At 40.3% G+C, this 14,829-nt stretch overlaps 1 protein-coding gene across 2 annotated transcripts; it reads left to right on the forward strand.

The window, feature by feature from the left end:
• Positions 1-212: 212 nt before the first annotated feature.
• Positions 213-14,008, forward strand: SNRPB2 (small nuclear ribonucleoprotein polypeptide B2). Of its 2 annotated transcripts, none has more exons than XM_042230426.1 (7): positions 213-2,650; positions 3,441-3,530; positions 3,907-4,079; positions 10,619-10,759; positions 11,377-11,427; positions 13,069-13,157; positions 13,641-14,008. In XM_042230426.1, the coding sequence occupies exons 2-7, from the start codon at positions 3,467-3,469 to the stop codon at positions 13,798-13,800; spliced, it is 678 nt and encodes a 225-aa protein (XP_042086360.1). In that variant the 5' UTR covers positions 213-2,650; positions 3,441-3,466; the 3' UTR covers positions 13,801-14,008. The 2 variants fall into 2 exon arrangements, with proteins under 2 accessions (XP_042086360.1, XP_004014217.1); XM_004014168.4 differs by having other exon boundaries at positions 213-272.
• The last annotated feature ends 821 nt before the right edge of the window (positions 14,009-14,829 follow it).

Consider the following 14,829-nt stretch of genomic DNA (forward strand, 5'->3'; position numbering starts at 1 on the left):
CCCCAGAATTCGAGTTAAACCCACAGAATTCCCCCAGGCCTATTTCCCTTACCGCGTTTCCCCTTCACACCTGTTCTCCCCATCCACCAGGTGTGCGCATGCTCAGAGCGATTACTTACTGTGGTCTAGACCGACGGACATCGATCCACTCTGGGCTCGGCTTCTTGACTGATCGGCTTTCGATTGAGGTGCGTGGTAGCGTCATTTCCGGTGGCTGGTTCCGCTTCCGGGTTCTGGCTTGTGGTTGTTACGGGACGTAGAGGACCTGTTCGGTGAGTTGGCGGGGTTTTTTTCTTCGCTCTCTCCTCTCTTCTGGCTGCGGGTTGCGGCTTAGGCAGACCTTCCCCTGCGGGAGCCGAGAATAAGCGGTCCGCTGCGCTGGGGCCGGAATATATGCAGCCGAGGGTGCGTGGTGGGTCGCCGAGGAAGGCCTGGAAACTGACGCTCGGGTCTGGCGAGGCCCCTGGACTTAGAGCTTGTCTTAGGCGGGACACTTTGGGGCCGGGCATGGCGTGGCCGCTTCCTGGGGCTTCGGGCGGAGCCCGTGGGCGGACGTCGCTGCGTCTGGAGAGCCGGCACCCTCGCGCGTGTGAAGTTACGGAAAACCTTCGCGTATGCGAGGCGATTACCGCGCGCCGTGCGTTCTCAGGGACCTCCCAGAGGCTCCCCTTTTGAATCCGGAAGGCGACTCCCTGCGCCCCTGCTCAGTTTGATCCCTGTCACTTCCTTCTCTTCATCGTCTTCGAGTCACCAATCCACCAAGATTCAGTTTAGGGGTCTCAAACCTCTGAGAGGCGTTCAGTTCAGTTCAGTCGCTCAGTCGTGTCCGACTCTTTGCGACTCCATGAATCGCAGCACGCCAGGCCTCCCTGTTCATCACCATCTCCCAGAGTTCACTCAGACTCACGTCCATCGAGTCCTTGATGCCATCCAGCCATCTCATTCTCGGTCGTCCCCTTCTCCTCCTGCCCCCTATCCCTCCCAGCATCAGAGTCTTTTCCAGTGAGTCAACTCGTCTCATGAGGTGGCCAAAGTACTGGAGTTTCAGCTTTAGCACCATTCCTTCCAAAGAAATCCCAGGGCTGATCTCCTTCAGAATGGACTGGTTGGATCTCCTTGCAGTCCAAGGGACTCTCAAGTGTCTTCTCCAACACCACAGTTCAAAAGCATCAATTCTTCGGCTCTCAGCCTTCTTCACAGTCCAACTCTCACATCCATACATGACCACTGGAAAAACCATAGCCTTGACTAGACGGACCTTAGTTGGCAAAGTAATGTCTCTGCTTTTGAATATGCTGTCTAGGTGGGTCATAACTTTTCTTCCAAGGAGTAAGTGTCTTGTAATTTCATGGCTGCAGTCACCATCTGCAGTGATTTTGGAGCCCCCAAAAATAAAGTCTGACACTGTTGCCACTGTTTCCCCATCTATTTGCCATGAAGTGATGGGACTGGATGCCATGATCTTCATTTTCTGAATGTTGAGCTTTAGGCCAACTTTTTCACTCTCCTCTTTCACTTTCATCAAGAGGCTTTTTAGTTCCTCTTCACTTTCTGCCATAAGGGTGGTGTCATCTGCATATCTGAGGTGATTGATATTTCTCCTGGCAATCTTGATTCCAGCTTGTGTTTCTTCCAGTCCAGCGTTTCTCATGATGTACTCTGCATAGAAGTTAAATAAGCAGGGTGACAATATACAGCCTTGACGTACTCCTTTTCCTATTTGGAACCAGTCTGTTGTTCCATGTCCAGTTCTAACCGTTGCTTCCTGACCTGCATACAGATTTCTCAACAGGCAGGTCAGGTGGTCTGGTATTCCCATCTCTTTCAGAATTTTCCACAGTTGATTGTGATCCACACAGTCAAAGGCTTTGGCATAGTCAATAAAGCAGAAATTGATGTTTTTCTGAAACTCTCTTGCTTTTTCCATGATCCAGTGGATGTTGGCAATTTGATCTCTGGTTCCTCTGCCTTTTCTAAAACCAGCTTGAACATCAGGGAGTTCATGGTTCACGTATTGCTGAAGCCTGGCTTGGAGAATTTTGAGCGTTATTTTACTAGCATGTGAGATCAGTGCAATTGTGCGGTAGTTGGAGCATTCTTTGGCATTGCCTTTCTTTGGGATTGCGTTACCTTTCACCTGTTAACCTACAGAACAGTCCTCATCTGTAGGCGTTTTGCTTGTCAGACATCCTACGCTATGCAAGTACTATGAGTGTAAATGTTTGTGAAATGAAGGTATATGTGGGTTATCAGGGAATAAAGCAAGGTCCCAGTTCGTGACTAAAGAGTGGGAAAAATGAAATAGTGTGGTGGGTGTGAAATAAAAGTGCAAGAGACAGAAAACGAGGGTTGAATTTTCAGGCCTCCTGCGTATCACCTATGTAACCGTGGGAAAGAACTTGCATTAACTTTTTGTTTCGTCGCCAAATCATGTTCCACTCTTTGCGACCCATGGACTGTATTCCGCCAGGCTCCTCTATCCATGGGATTTCCCAGGCAAGAATACTGGAGTGGGTTGCCATTTCCTTCAGGGGATCTGCGTGACCCATGGTTCGGGCCCGCGTCTCCTGCGTTGACAGGCCGATGCTTTACCACTGAGCCACCTGGGAATCTGTGCTTTATTCTGTGATAAACAGCAGTGACAGCTGTTGTAAGTGCTTACTGCTCATTCTAAAGCTGCAAAGAATTTTATCTCATTTAGTCTTCTGAGCTCTATTGGGCAAATCACCATCCCCATTTTACAGATATGAACCTGTGAAATTAAGGAACTTGCCATCAGTCAAGCAGCTAGTAAGAAGCATAGAAAGATTTGAATTCAAATCCACTGGCACTAGATCCTAAGTTTTTAACCATCATGCTGTACTATACCAGCGTTTCAAGTCGGTTCCATTTGACTTTGGAATCAGGACTGTTGGTGATGGTGTGTGTAAATTAAGCAATAATATGGAAGTGCTTTATGAGAGTACCCATGCAAGGATTCTTAGCCAATTTCATTAATGTTCTGTATCTTATGATTTTTACTGAACGTGCATTAGTTAGCTTGTTTTTTTCATTTTTCACCGAATCTATTCACTTTTTAAATATTGTTTAAAAGGAAAAGTTTCATTAGGCAAATGGATAAAAACAGTCTCACTTGTCATGGAAGAAATAGGTTATAAAAATAGAAGTATGGAATAAAGGAATATTATTAAAAATTGACTAGATAATGGTGCGGCACCAAGTTTTCAACCTGAGAACTGTTCTTTTCTTTAAAAAGGAGGGCTCGCAAGTTTTGGAGAGGTTTTAAAGACTACCCCCAAACTGATATTTTCAGTTTTCAAACTGACATTTGGGGCTGAAAGAATTGAAAAGTCAGTACCTTTGTTCTATGTCCTTAATGCCACCCTATGACGTGAACGAATCCTCCCTGTTTAGTAACAGAATATTTATTGTCTTTTTAGGCTATTGGAACAGTTTAACACAAAACATGGATATCAGACCAAATCATACAATTTATATCAACAATATGAATGACAAAATTAAAAAGGAAGGTAAGTGTTTTTTAAAAAAAAAACTAGTGTGTTTATTTACTACCATCTTAAAAATTATACAGCTTCAAAAGTTCTCATCTAGTCATCTTTCTCACTGCGTGAAATAATGGTTTATCCCTTGTTGTGTAAAGACTTTAAGGCTTTTTAAAGATTAAAAATAAGTAGGGGCTGAAGATGTGTTGAATCTGTTTTCACTCAGATGAAACCATTTCAGAAACTCTTAAAATTAAACAGCCATTGGGAATAGTATGTTATTAAAATATGTAACTTTGTATAAATAAATGAGCGGAGTGCATTCAGTGCAATGTCATGTTAAGAAGAATTTCAGTCATAGTTTCATCCACAGATGCCTTGTTTCCCCTCTAATTTTGTGCAGAATTGAAGAGATCCCTGTATGCCCTGTTTTCTCAGTTTGGCCACGTGGTAGATATCGTTGCTTTGAAGACCATGAAGATGAGGGGACAAGCCTTTGTTATATTTAAGGAACTGGGCTCATCTACAAATGCCTTGAGACAGTTACAAGGATTTCCATTTTATGGCAAACCAATGGTAAATCAATCTTATTTTGGCTTTAATCACTATTAATGGTATGGTAGATTTGTAAATATACCCTTGACAGTGTGGCTGTTGCTTTCTGCCTTCTGTGTAGTGGGTTGGGGTTCATTTATGTATTTATTTTTATAGAAACACATTAGTAGTAGAGTTTGTAATATTCACTTTTTGAGTTATGATACTTCAGATGGGCAAAAGCAAAATACAGAAGATGTAGAATATTTTAAGAACAATGGCAGTATAGGCAATACTGTCCTCTCAAAAGAACTAAGAACTAGAAATTAATTACTCAGAAGATTAAAAAGAAACCTCTGTTTGTAAACTTGTAAAACAACCACAAAACAAAAATGGTGAGTCAAAGAGGAAATCCAGTCCGAAATTTCAAAAAATACCATAGTGAAATACTGTACTTTAGACGCTATGCAGTCAAAGCGCTGATCTAAGGACAGTTTTAAACTCAGGAGAGACCTGAGATTTCACGTTTAGCTGTTGGGTCAAAGTTGAATTGTGGGAAGGGAAGCAGGGAACTCAGGAGGCATTGGTATAAGTCAGAGATGGTAGAGGATTGGATCAGGCTGGAGAAAGAGTATATAATCCAGAGGTCTCTTGGTGTTTGAATGGGTACAGTCTCCCTTGGGTATGGATTTTAGTGCTTTTCTTCTGGAACTGGAATGTGATGGGAAGGGGTGTTGGGGAAAGAGCCGAGGCCGAGAGTTTCAAGGTCCCATGTTCTCATTCTGGTTCTGCCATTAACTGGCTTTTTGTGCTTGTTCCGTTTTACCACCTATTTAAAAAAAAAAAAGAATAAGCAGACTGAATATATTTTGGTCAAATTTACAGGCAAGCAAAAACTCTTATAAAGGACCAGATAATACAAGCTTTGTGGACCACATAGAGTTTGTACTGCACATTCTTAGGTGTGTGTGTGTGTGTTTTAAATAACCCTTTAAAAAAAAAAAATAAAATAAAAAATAAAAATTGTAAACAGAAAGAAAAAAGTTCGTAACTCATAGGCCATACAAAAACAGGCCATGGGCTGGATTTGGCTCATAATCTGTAGTGCAGAATACCACTGTGATCTCTTTTTACAAATTAAAAATCAGGCACAGAAATCTTACGTTACTGTAACCAGTGGCATCGTCAGGACTTGAAAGCTAATCTGCTGACATCCAATATTGTGATTTTTTTTTCCCCTCAATTAGGATAGGCATCTGATCTGTAAAGGGCCAGATAGTAAATATTTTAGGCTTTACGAGCCAGATGATCTCTTTTGCAGCTCCTTAAACTGCCTTTATAGTTGGAGAAGCAGCCACAGAAGGTGTGCAGATGGAAGGGTTTATCTGTGTCCTAAGAAGACCTAACGCAGAATACCAGGCAGTGTTGGCATAGTCAGCACTCCACGGACCTCGGTACTGCACTGTTTAATTCAGGACTGAGCACTTTTTGTCTGTTAAACTGCCACACATTTTCTGCCCATCCTCTATCCAATGCTCCTTTTCCCATCATTTCCCACCTGACTGTTTCCCACCATCGTATGTTTGAAAACTTGTATTCCAGAAAAACTGAGAAGGGGTAGTACCTACCTACCCAACTTACAGTAAATTGGCATTTCCTGAAACCAGTTTATCTTTCTCAGTAGCATGAAGAACTAGCATAATTGAGATCTCAGCTGGTAGTAGCATAAGACTGGGTTTTAGTTTAAATCTGAAATTACGTTAGTATGGAGAAGCCATTTATTCCCATAAAGGGTTTTAGGACTGTTTGTTAAGTTGGGATGACACGTTTGCATATGCCTGGGATTGAAGGCCAGGAAAGCTGGAAATTGTTTGCTGCATTTGGCACCGGCTTCACCTTGCCAGCTAGTTACTAAAAATCAAAGGGACAAGCCCATTACACTGATCTCATATTGGAGGTATTTTAGGAGGTCTCTTCTCTGCCTGCAGGAAAGTAGGAGGTACTGCCAGATCTCCAGCATCCTGGAAGAGGGAAAGAATGTTCCTTGAGCTATCTTGTTTATATTTACTTAGGTGGTTTCAGTTGCTCTTCTATTTAACGCCAACATACCAGATCAGAAATGAGCAAAATTGTCTATGACTTGGAACTCAGAACAAAATTATTCTCTGTGATTCAAGGACATTTGATTCTTTAATTCCAAAAATACCTCAGTAAAGTGAAACCATCTTCCTAAGGGTGTCTGTCTTGAAACCTCTGGTATAAATGTAAATCTTGCGCCTTCTCTAAGCTCTGGGTGAATTTTTATCTCTCATCAGTATTTAGTCTACTATTTTTCAACACTGGCACTACTGACATTTTGAACTGAATAACTTTTTTTTTTGTTTGTTTGGGCTTTCTGGTTCATTGGAGAGTGTTTAACAGCATGTCTGGCCTCTGCCCACTTAGCGTGATGATACAGTATCTCCAGCCAGCAGTGCCAGCTGTGTTCTGGTGGGCAGATTCTCCTCAACTCGAGAACTGCTGCTCTAGACCAGCCAGCTAAGAGCGAGGGCTGAGATGAGAGATTTTCACAGGCCACAGGGACAAGTACAAGATCACCCAAGATCTTCTCAGGTCAGAAGAAGGTTGAAGACCCAGGGGAGTTGGGAGAAAATCCCTGGACCAAGTCAGAGTTAGCCCAGATCTGCTCCTTTTGGTTACATGATGATGTGCAAGACTAACAAAGTTGCTGGCAGGGTTAAGTCCACTTGGAGGAAGTCCTGCAATCAGAAGAAGCCTAAGGGATGGAGTATGAAAAGGCAAAAAGATAGAACACTGAAAGATGAACTCCCCAGGTTGGTAGGTGCCCAGTATACTGCTGGAGACTAGTGGAAAAATAACTCCACAAAGAGTGAAGAGACAGAGCCAAAGCAAAAACAGAACCCAGTTGCGGATGTGACTGGTGATGAAAGTAAAGTCTGATGATATAAAGAGCAATATTGCATAGGAACCTGGAATGTTACGTCCATGAATTAAGGCAAATTGGAAGTGGTCAAACAGGAGATGGCAAGAGTGAACATCAACATTTTAGGAATCAACAAACTAAAATGGACTGGAGTGGGTGAATTTAACTCAGATGACCATTGTAATGCCCTGACCAGTAATGCTGAAGAAGCTGAAGTTGAATGGTTCTGTGAAGACCTACAAGACCTTCTAGAACTAACACCCCCCAAAGATGTCCTTTTCATTATAGGGGACTGGAATGGAAAAATAGGAAGTCAAGAAACACCTGGAGTAACAAGCAAATTTGGCCTTGTACAGAATGAAGCGGGGCAAAGGCTAATAGAATTTTGCCAAGAGAACGCACTGGTTATAGCAAACACCCTCTTCCAACAACACAAGAGAAGACTCTACACATGGACATCACCATATGGTCAGTACCGAAATCAGATTAATTATATTCTTTGCAGCCAAAGATGGGCAAGCTCTATAGAGTCAGGAAAAACAAGACCAGGAGCTGACTATGACTCAGATCATGAACTCCTTACGGCCAAATTCAGACTTCAATTGAAGAAAGTACGGAAAACCACTGGACCATCCAGGTATGACCTAAATCAAATCCCTTATGATTATACAGTGGAAGTGAGAAATAGATTAGGGATTAGATCTGATAAAGTGCATGAAGAACTATGGATGGAGGTTCGTGACATTGTACAGGAGACAGGGATCAAGACCATCCCCAAGAAAAAGAAATGCAAAAAGGCAAAATGGTTGAGGAGGCCTCACAAATAGCTGTGAAAAGAAGAGAAGTGAAAGGCAGAGGAAAGAAGGAAAGAGATACCCATTTGAATGCAGAGTTTCAAAGAATAGCAAGAAGAGATAAGAAAGCCTTTCTCGGTGATCATTGCAAAGAAATAGAAGAAAACAATAGAATGGGAAAGACTAGCGATCTTTTCAAGAAAATTAGCCATACCGAGGGAACATTTCATACAAAGATGGGCACAGTAAAGGACAGAAGTGGTATGGACCTAACAGAATCAAGATACTAAGAAGAGGTGGCAAGACTACACAGAAGAACTGTACAAAAAAGATCTTCATGACCCAGATAATCACAGTGGTGTGATCACTCACCTAGAGCCAGACATCCTGGAATGTGAAGACAAGTGGGCCTTAGGAAGCATTACTATAAACAAAGCTAGTAGAAGTGATAGAATTCCAGTTGAGCTATTTCCAGTCCTAAAAGATGATTCTGTGAAAGTGGTGCACTCAATATGCCAGCAAATTTGGAAAACAGCAGTGGCCACAGGACTGGAAAAGGTCAGTTTTCATTCCAATCCCAAAGAAAGGCACTGCCAAAGAATGCTCAAACTACTACACAGTTGCACTCATCTCACACACTAGCAAAGCACTCCTCAAAATTCTCCAAGCCAGGCTTCAACAGTACATGAACCGTGAACTTCCAGATGTTCAAGCTGGATTTAGAAAAAGCAGAGGAACCAGAAATCAAATTGCCAACGTCTTTTGGATCATCAAAAAAGCCAGAGAGTTACAAAAAAATCTACTTTTACTTTATTGACTACGCGAAAGCCTTTGACTGTGTGGATCACAGCAAACTGGGAAAGTCTTAAAGAGATGGGAATACCAGACCTCCTGATCTGCCTTTTGAGAAACCTATATGCAGGTCAGGACGCAACAGTTAGAACTGGACATGAAATAACAAACTGGTTCCAAATAGGAAAAGGAGTACGTCAAGGCTGTATATTGTCACCCTGCTTATTTAGCTTATATGCAGAGTACATCATGAGAAACACTGGGCTGGAAGAAGCACAAGCTGGAATCAGTATTGCCGGGACAAATATCAATAACCTCAGATACGCAGATGACACCACCCTTATGGCAGAAAGTGAAGAAGAACTAAAGAACCTCTTGATGAAAGCGAAAGAGGAGAGCAAAAAAGCTAGCTTAAAACTGAACATTGAAAAGTTAAGATCATGGCATCCGCTCCCATCACTTCATGGCAAATAGATAGGGAAACAGTGGAAACAGTGACAGACTTTATTTTGGGGGGGGCACCAAAATCACTGCAGATGGTGACTGCAGCCATGAAATTAAAAGACACTTGCTCCTTGGAAGAAAAGTTATGACCCACCTAGACAGCATATTAAAAAGCAGAGACATTACTCTGCCAACAAAGGTCCATCTAGTCAAAGCTATGGTTTTTCCAGTAGTCATGTATGGATGTGAGAGTTGGACTATAAAGAAAGCTGAGTGCTGAAGAATTGATGCTTTTAAACTGTGATGTTGGAGAAGACTCTTGAGAGTCCCTTGCACTGCAAGATCCAACCAGTCCATCCTAAAGGAAATCAGTGCTGAAAATTCATTGGAAGGACTGATGCTGAAGCTGAAACTCCAATATTTTGTCCACCTGATGCAAGGAACTGACTCACTGGAAAAGACCCTGATGCTGGGAAAGATTGAAGGGGATGACAGAAGAGAAGATGGTTGGATGGCATCACTGACTCAACAGACATGAGTTTGAGTAAGTTCCAGTAGTTGGTGATGGACAGGGAGGCCTGGTGTGCTGCGGTCCACGGAGTTCAAAGAATTGGACCCAACTGAGCAACTGAACTGACTGACTGAAGGGATGGAGATGTTGTGAGAGGCTTGCCCTCCTCTTGTTTCCCCCATATAGTCATCTCTAGTTAACATCAAAGAGAGGAAAGAGCTGCTCTTGGTTTTAACAAATTCTTTGTTTTCAAACCTTCATTATTTTTAAAAATTAATTTCTGTTGGAGTATAGTTGCTCTGCAGTGTTGTGTTTCTACTATACATCAAAGTGAATCAGCCCTATGTATACATACATCCCCTCTTTTTTGGATTTCCCTCCCATTTTAAGTCACAGAGTACTGAGTAGAGTTCCCTGAGCTGTACATTAGCAAACCTGTATATTGTAAAATGTCACTTTTTCTAATTCTTGCCATAGAAGACAACCATAGAGAGGAATTGGTAGAACTGGTGTTTCAGTATGATCAGAGAGGTAGTTTCAGCTTTCTGGACCCCAGGAAAAAAAAGTTTTATGTTGCGCGTGGTGTATTATTCATGCAAGTGGCCTGGTTGCACAGCTATGATGCCATCTTATTTCCTTTCAAAGCTTTTAAAATTTAAGTTGATGCCACTATTCATTATTTCGTTTAAAAGTAATATTCCAGATTCAAAGAAAAGTCATTCTCAGTCTTCAGTACTTTAACTTGAGAAGTAACAAACTCCATGCACATCTTGACCTGTCGAACGTTCCTGTAAGGCATAGACAGCTTTCCAGTGTACTCTTTTCTGTCTTTTAGTGGAGAGGATCAGTGGTACAGATTTTTCCAAGTTCTGTTTCTCCCATATGAAAATCTATGGTTCTTCAAATAAACACAGTTGAATCTAACCTTGTCTCAGTTGCAAATCAGGGCCACAATTTATTTTCTGTTGGCACTCAGCATACTTGACAGATTTCCTTCAGCATGTGTTTAAAATTAGCTCATATTTGTGTAATGAAATTTGAAATATTAATGACAAGTGTAGATGAAAAATAACTTTTTAAAAAATAATTAAAACAGCGAATCCAGTATGCCAAAACAGATTCTGATATAATATCTAAAATGCGTGGCACTTTTGCTGACAAAGAAAAGAAAAAAGAAAAGAAGAAAGCCAAAACTGTGGAACAGACTGCAACAACTGTGAACAAAAAGCCTGGTCAGGTAAGATGGGCAAAAGTTCATATTTTGTTGTATATCAGACAGTTTTATTTGAATTTGCATCTATCCTCCTTCCTCCATCATTATCCAAAATATGTTAATATCTGTTGGCTTATTTTTCGAGTTCTGTGTATAAATAATACTATAGATTTTATCTTTATTTAGTATTCCACTGAAATTAGTCTTCTTTGAACAGTTCATAAATTCAAAAATCTAATTTAAAAATTCCAGATAAAGGTGAAATTATCATCCAAAAACTAGTTACTTTGGGATTGAAAGTAATTAGAAATCAGTTTTGATAAGTATAATGCTTGAGTTTTTTTTCTAGTTGTTTTAAAAAAAGAAAAGTGAGAAAGGCTGGTCCTTGGTTTTTCTCCTGTATATTTCTCCATAATTTTGAAACTTAGAGGTTGACTTTTATGATACAGACCTTTCAAAAATATTTGACAAGTTACAAATACATAAATGTTCGAGTCAGAGTTTTAAGATGTAAATTCTCAAAATAAAATGGAATAAAAAAATCTTATGTTAATCTTATTTTTAGTGCAGTAATTTTAAACACTTGCTACTTTTTCAGAGGGATTGGAAGTTTTAACTGTTTCTCACTCTTTTTCCTTTAGGGAACACCAAATTCAGCTAATACCCAAGGAAATGCAACACCAAATCCTCAGGTAATATTTTTTCCCATGTGATACTTACTTTAAAATAAAATTACAAAACAATAGCAGTAATGTACAACAAGCCTCATGTCTCCAAAAACTGAAAACGATTCCATCTGTAAGCCACAATAATGTGGAACCTCCTTCCTCAAAACATTTTCTTTAAGAAGAAGAAAACAAAACCTGACTTTATTCCTTGCTTCCCACAATGATCAATGACAGGATTAAGCAATATATTCTAAGTTCTATAAAGATAAGAAGCAGAATAGTTGTTTTCTTCACATGATGTGGCCCAGAGCTTTTCGGGCTTGTTGCTTGGAATCCATTCCCATTGGCTAAAGCACTAACCCATCTTTTCTCAAAGAGCGAAGTTGTTCTATGGTTACCTTTGTTCTTATTTCCTCAGTACATATATGTGTAAGTCTCCTGATACAGATCTTTACCCAGTGACTCCACGGTATAGAATCCGCCTGCAGTGCAGGAGCTGCAGGAGACGTGTGTTCTTACCAGGATTGGGAAGATCCCCTGGAGGAGGAAATGGCCAACCGCTCCAGTTTTCTTGCCTGGAGAATTCCATGGGCCGAGGACCCTGGCGGCTATAGTCCATGTGGTTGCAAAGAGTCAGACTCAACTGAAGCAACTTAGCACAATATAGACTTATCAGGAAACGCTACTAAATCTTCCCAATAAAGGCCTCAGAAATCTTGAGTTATACACTAATGGTTTCCCACTTGGTCCCTTAGGTGCTAGCGTCCGACAGGATCCTTACCTCCAGGGAATCCCTTGCACCACTGAGGTTTCCTCCTCTGACTTTAAGGTTCTCACATTGTCTACTGCTTAGAAGTCTCCCAGCAGCTGAGGTCCAGCACATAATTCTCTAAGCCCTCAGTTCTGTACATTTCATCTCTTTTCTCCCGAGAAATTCACTCTCGTTTACTTGGGAAACACATGAAAAGTCGCCAAATATAGGTTCTACATGGAAACTTTCTCTTTTTCTCTATCAATTTTTTTATTTTTGGCTACTTTGGGTCTTCGTTGCTATGCACAAACTTTCTCTAGTTGTGTGAGTGGGGGCTACACTCTAGCTGCGGTGTGCGGGCTTCTCATTGCAGTGGCTTCTCTTGTTGCAGAGCATGGGCTCCGTAGTTGTAGCACTAAGTGGAAATCTTTTTTTTTTTTTTTTTTAATTTTCTTACACACTGGGAGGTAGTATGCAGTAGGATTGAGTATCTGAGGGTTAAGCAGCTGAGGATGGGTGACACCAATGCCATCTCTGGTTTTGTTAAGACCAGTTATATAATCCAGATGACAAAAGCCTTCTATTCCAGCTGCCTCCAGATCCTTAAAACTTAAATATTATTTTAAAGACTGTTAATTAAATACTTAATATTTAAATACTTTAAAACTGTTGATAAGATTTATAATCTTCCAAATATTTCCTAAGTGACTTGAATGTCAGTCTTAATTACTGTTAGGTTTTGTTTACTTCTCTGATGTCACTGTTTTTCACCTTTAGAGCTTGATGTGGTAAGATTTCATAAGCCTTAAACTGTGGAATGTAATTATCTGAAATTTAGATTTAAATGTATGAGCCAAAGTGACTTAGTATGCTTTTTATACTTCTAAGTTAACTTGGCCTTTTCTTTTTAATAGGTTCCTGATTACCCTCCAAACTATATTTTATTCCTTAATAATCTACCAGAAGAGACTAATGAGATGATGCTCTCCATGCTGTTTAATCAGTAAGTGTTTTCATAAACAGTCTGTGTTCTGAGAGCCTCCTGACAGGATAGATAGCACTTCCCTGGGTTGAATCCGTTTGTATACCATACAATAATTCCTTACGGCTTCATTGATTTGCTCCAGAATTAATCTTGAATTGAAACCAGTATGCAGATTAAGCAAATAAGAAGCTGAATTACCTCTAACGTTTGAATTATTAATTCTAATTGATAAGTAAAGTAGAAGACAAAGCTTTGATGAAGTGACAGGAATAGAATTGGCTTACATGATTCCTGCCGTTCTTTTCATGGTATTAATTATATTTCAGGCTCTTTCATCCCACTCAGGATTCTTGGTGGGATGTGATCATTTTCCTGGACATACATCATGATGTTGCTTAACAAATTTAAATACAGAATAGACATTTTGTATTTGATGTCATTTCTATATTTGTATATATATAAATTGTTTACATATGTAAGCATTGTTTTCATTCATTATAGGTTCCCTGGTTTCAAGGAAGTACGTTTGGTACCTGGGAGGCATGACATCGCTTTTGTTGAATTTGAAAATGATGGACAGGCTGGAGCTGCTAGGGATGCTCTGCAAGGATTTAAGATCACACCGTCCCATGCCATGAAGATCACCTATGCCAAAAAATAACATTTGGGATAGCTGTCTTTAAAGGACTCACTGTTATTTATAGCTTTCGTTTTGATAGCATTTGATCAGTTCATTTTAATAGCTGGGAAAGGGGAAGTGTATGTGAGCTTTTTGTAAAGGATTTGAAAGGTTACGTAGTCTCTGTTTAGCCTTAGTGAACTGTGAAGGCCTTAATTTTGTACAATAAAATTTTTATTTGTATTCCTTACCTAGTATTTCATTTATTGACCCACTGCCCTATCATCAAATGCTGGTGCTAGGCTAGGACACATCTTAAGGTACATAAACTGTAATGGGATGCTTTTCTAGTGTCATCTTGGAGCAGCTAATGGTAGAGACACTTTAATAAAAGTAAAAGAATTAGATCAAGCACTTGATTAGATTTTCTGTGTTATTTTTTATGCATATGAACTGCCATCCTGGGACTTATTTTTGTGTTATTCATTCATGTATTTATTTATTTGGCTGCACTGAGTCTTAGTTGCAGCATGTGGGATCTTTGGTTGTGGCAGGTAGGATCTAGTTCCCTGAGAGTGAATCAAACGCAGGCCCTGCTGCTTCGGGAGCACAGAGTCTTACCCGCTGCGCCACCAGGGAAGTCCCTTTTTTACTCATACTTGTACCAATACTAATACTTAAACTTGTACTAATAATAGTAATGATCATCCTGCATATTAGAAGAAAATGAGACCTGGGCAGGATCTGAATTTCGTCTTCAGAGTCAAATAAATGAACCAGTAGTAGGCATTTCACAAATCTTTTCATTCATTTTTTACTTGAATAAAGACCATTTAACAGTAACTATATTAAATGTTTTCTGGGAAAACAGAGAAAAAGGGAATATTGTCTTCAGACTTCATGTCTTATACTCTACCCTCTTGAGATAGGGTGTTTCCTAAGGAATACCTGCTTAGTTAATACCTCTTGATTGAATGACCTCCAAAGGAAAGATGTTTAATCTTTTTGAAGACTAGCAGTCTAACCCAATGGTTGCCAGTCCTAATCTTGCTGCCTCATCGTGCTTCTTAA

The sequence above is a fragment of the Ovis aries genome, chromosome 13 (genome assembly GCF_016772045.2).
Source record: "Ovis aries strain OAR_USU_Benz2616 breed Rambouillet chromosome 13, ARS-UI_Ramb_v3.0, whole genome shotgun sequence".
Classification (NCBI taxonomy): domain Eukaryota; kingdom Metazoa; phylum Chordata; class Mammalia; order Artiodactyla; family Bovidae; genus Ovis; species Ovis aries.

Excerpts from the sequence above, each read along its gene's own strand:
- SNRPB2 (XM_042230426.1), top strand. The coding sequence starts at position 3,467 with ATGGATATCAGACCAAATCATACAATTTATATCAACAATATGAATGAC. Across the intron at positions 10,760-11,376 it reads TGAACAAAAAGCCTGGTCAG|GGAACACCAAATTCAGCTAA; the intron begins GTAAGATGGGCA and ends TTTTTCCTTTAG. Across the intron at positions 11,428-13,068 it reads ATGCAACACCAAATCCTCAG|GTTCCTGATTACCCTCCAAA; the intron begins GTAATATTTTTT and ends TCTTTTTAATAG.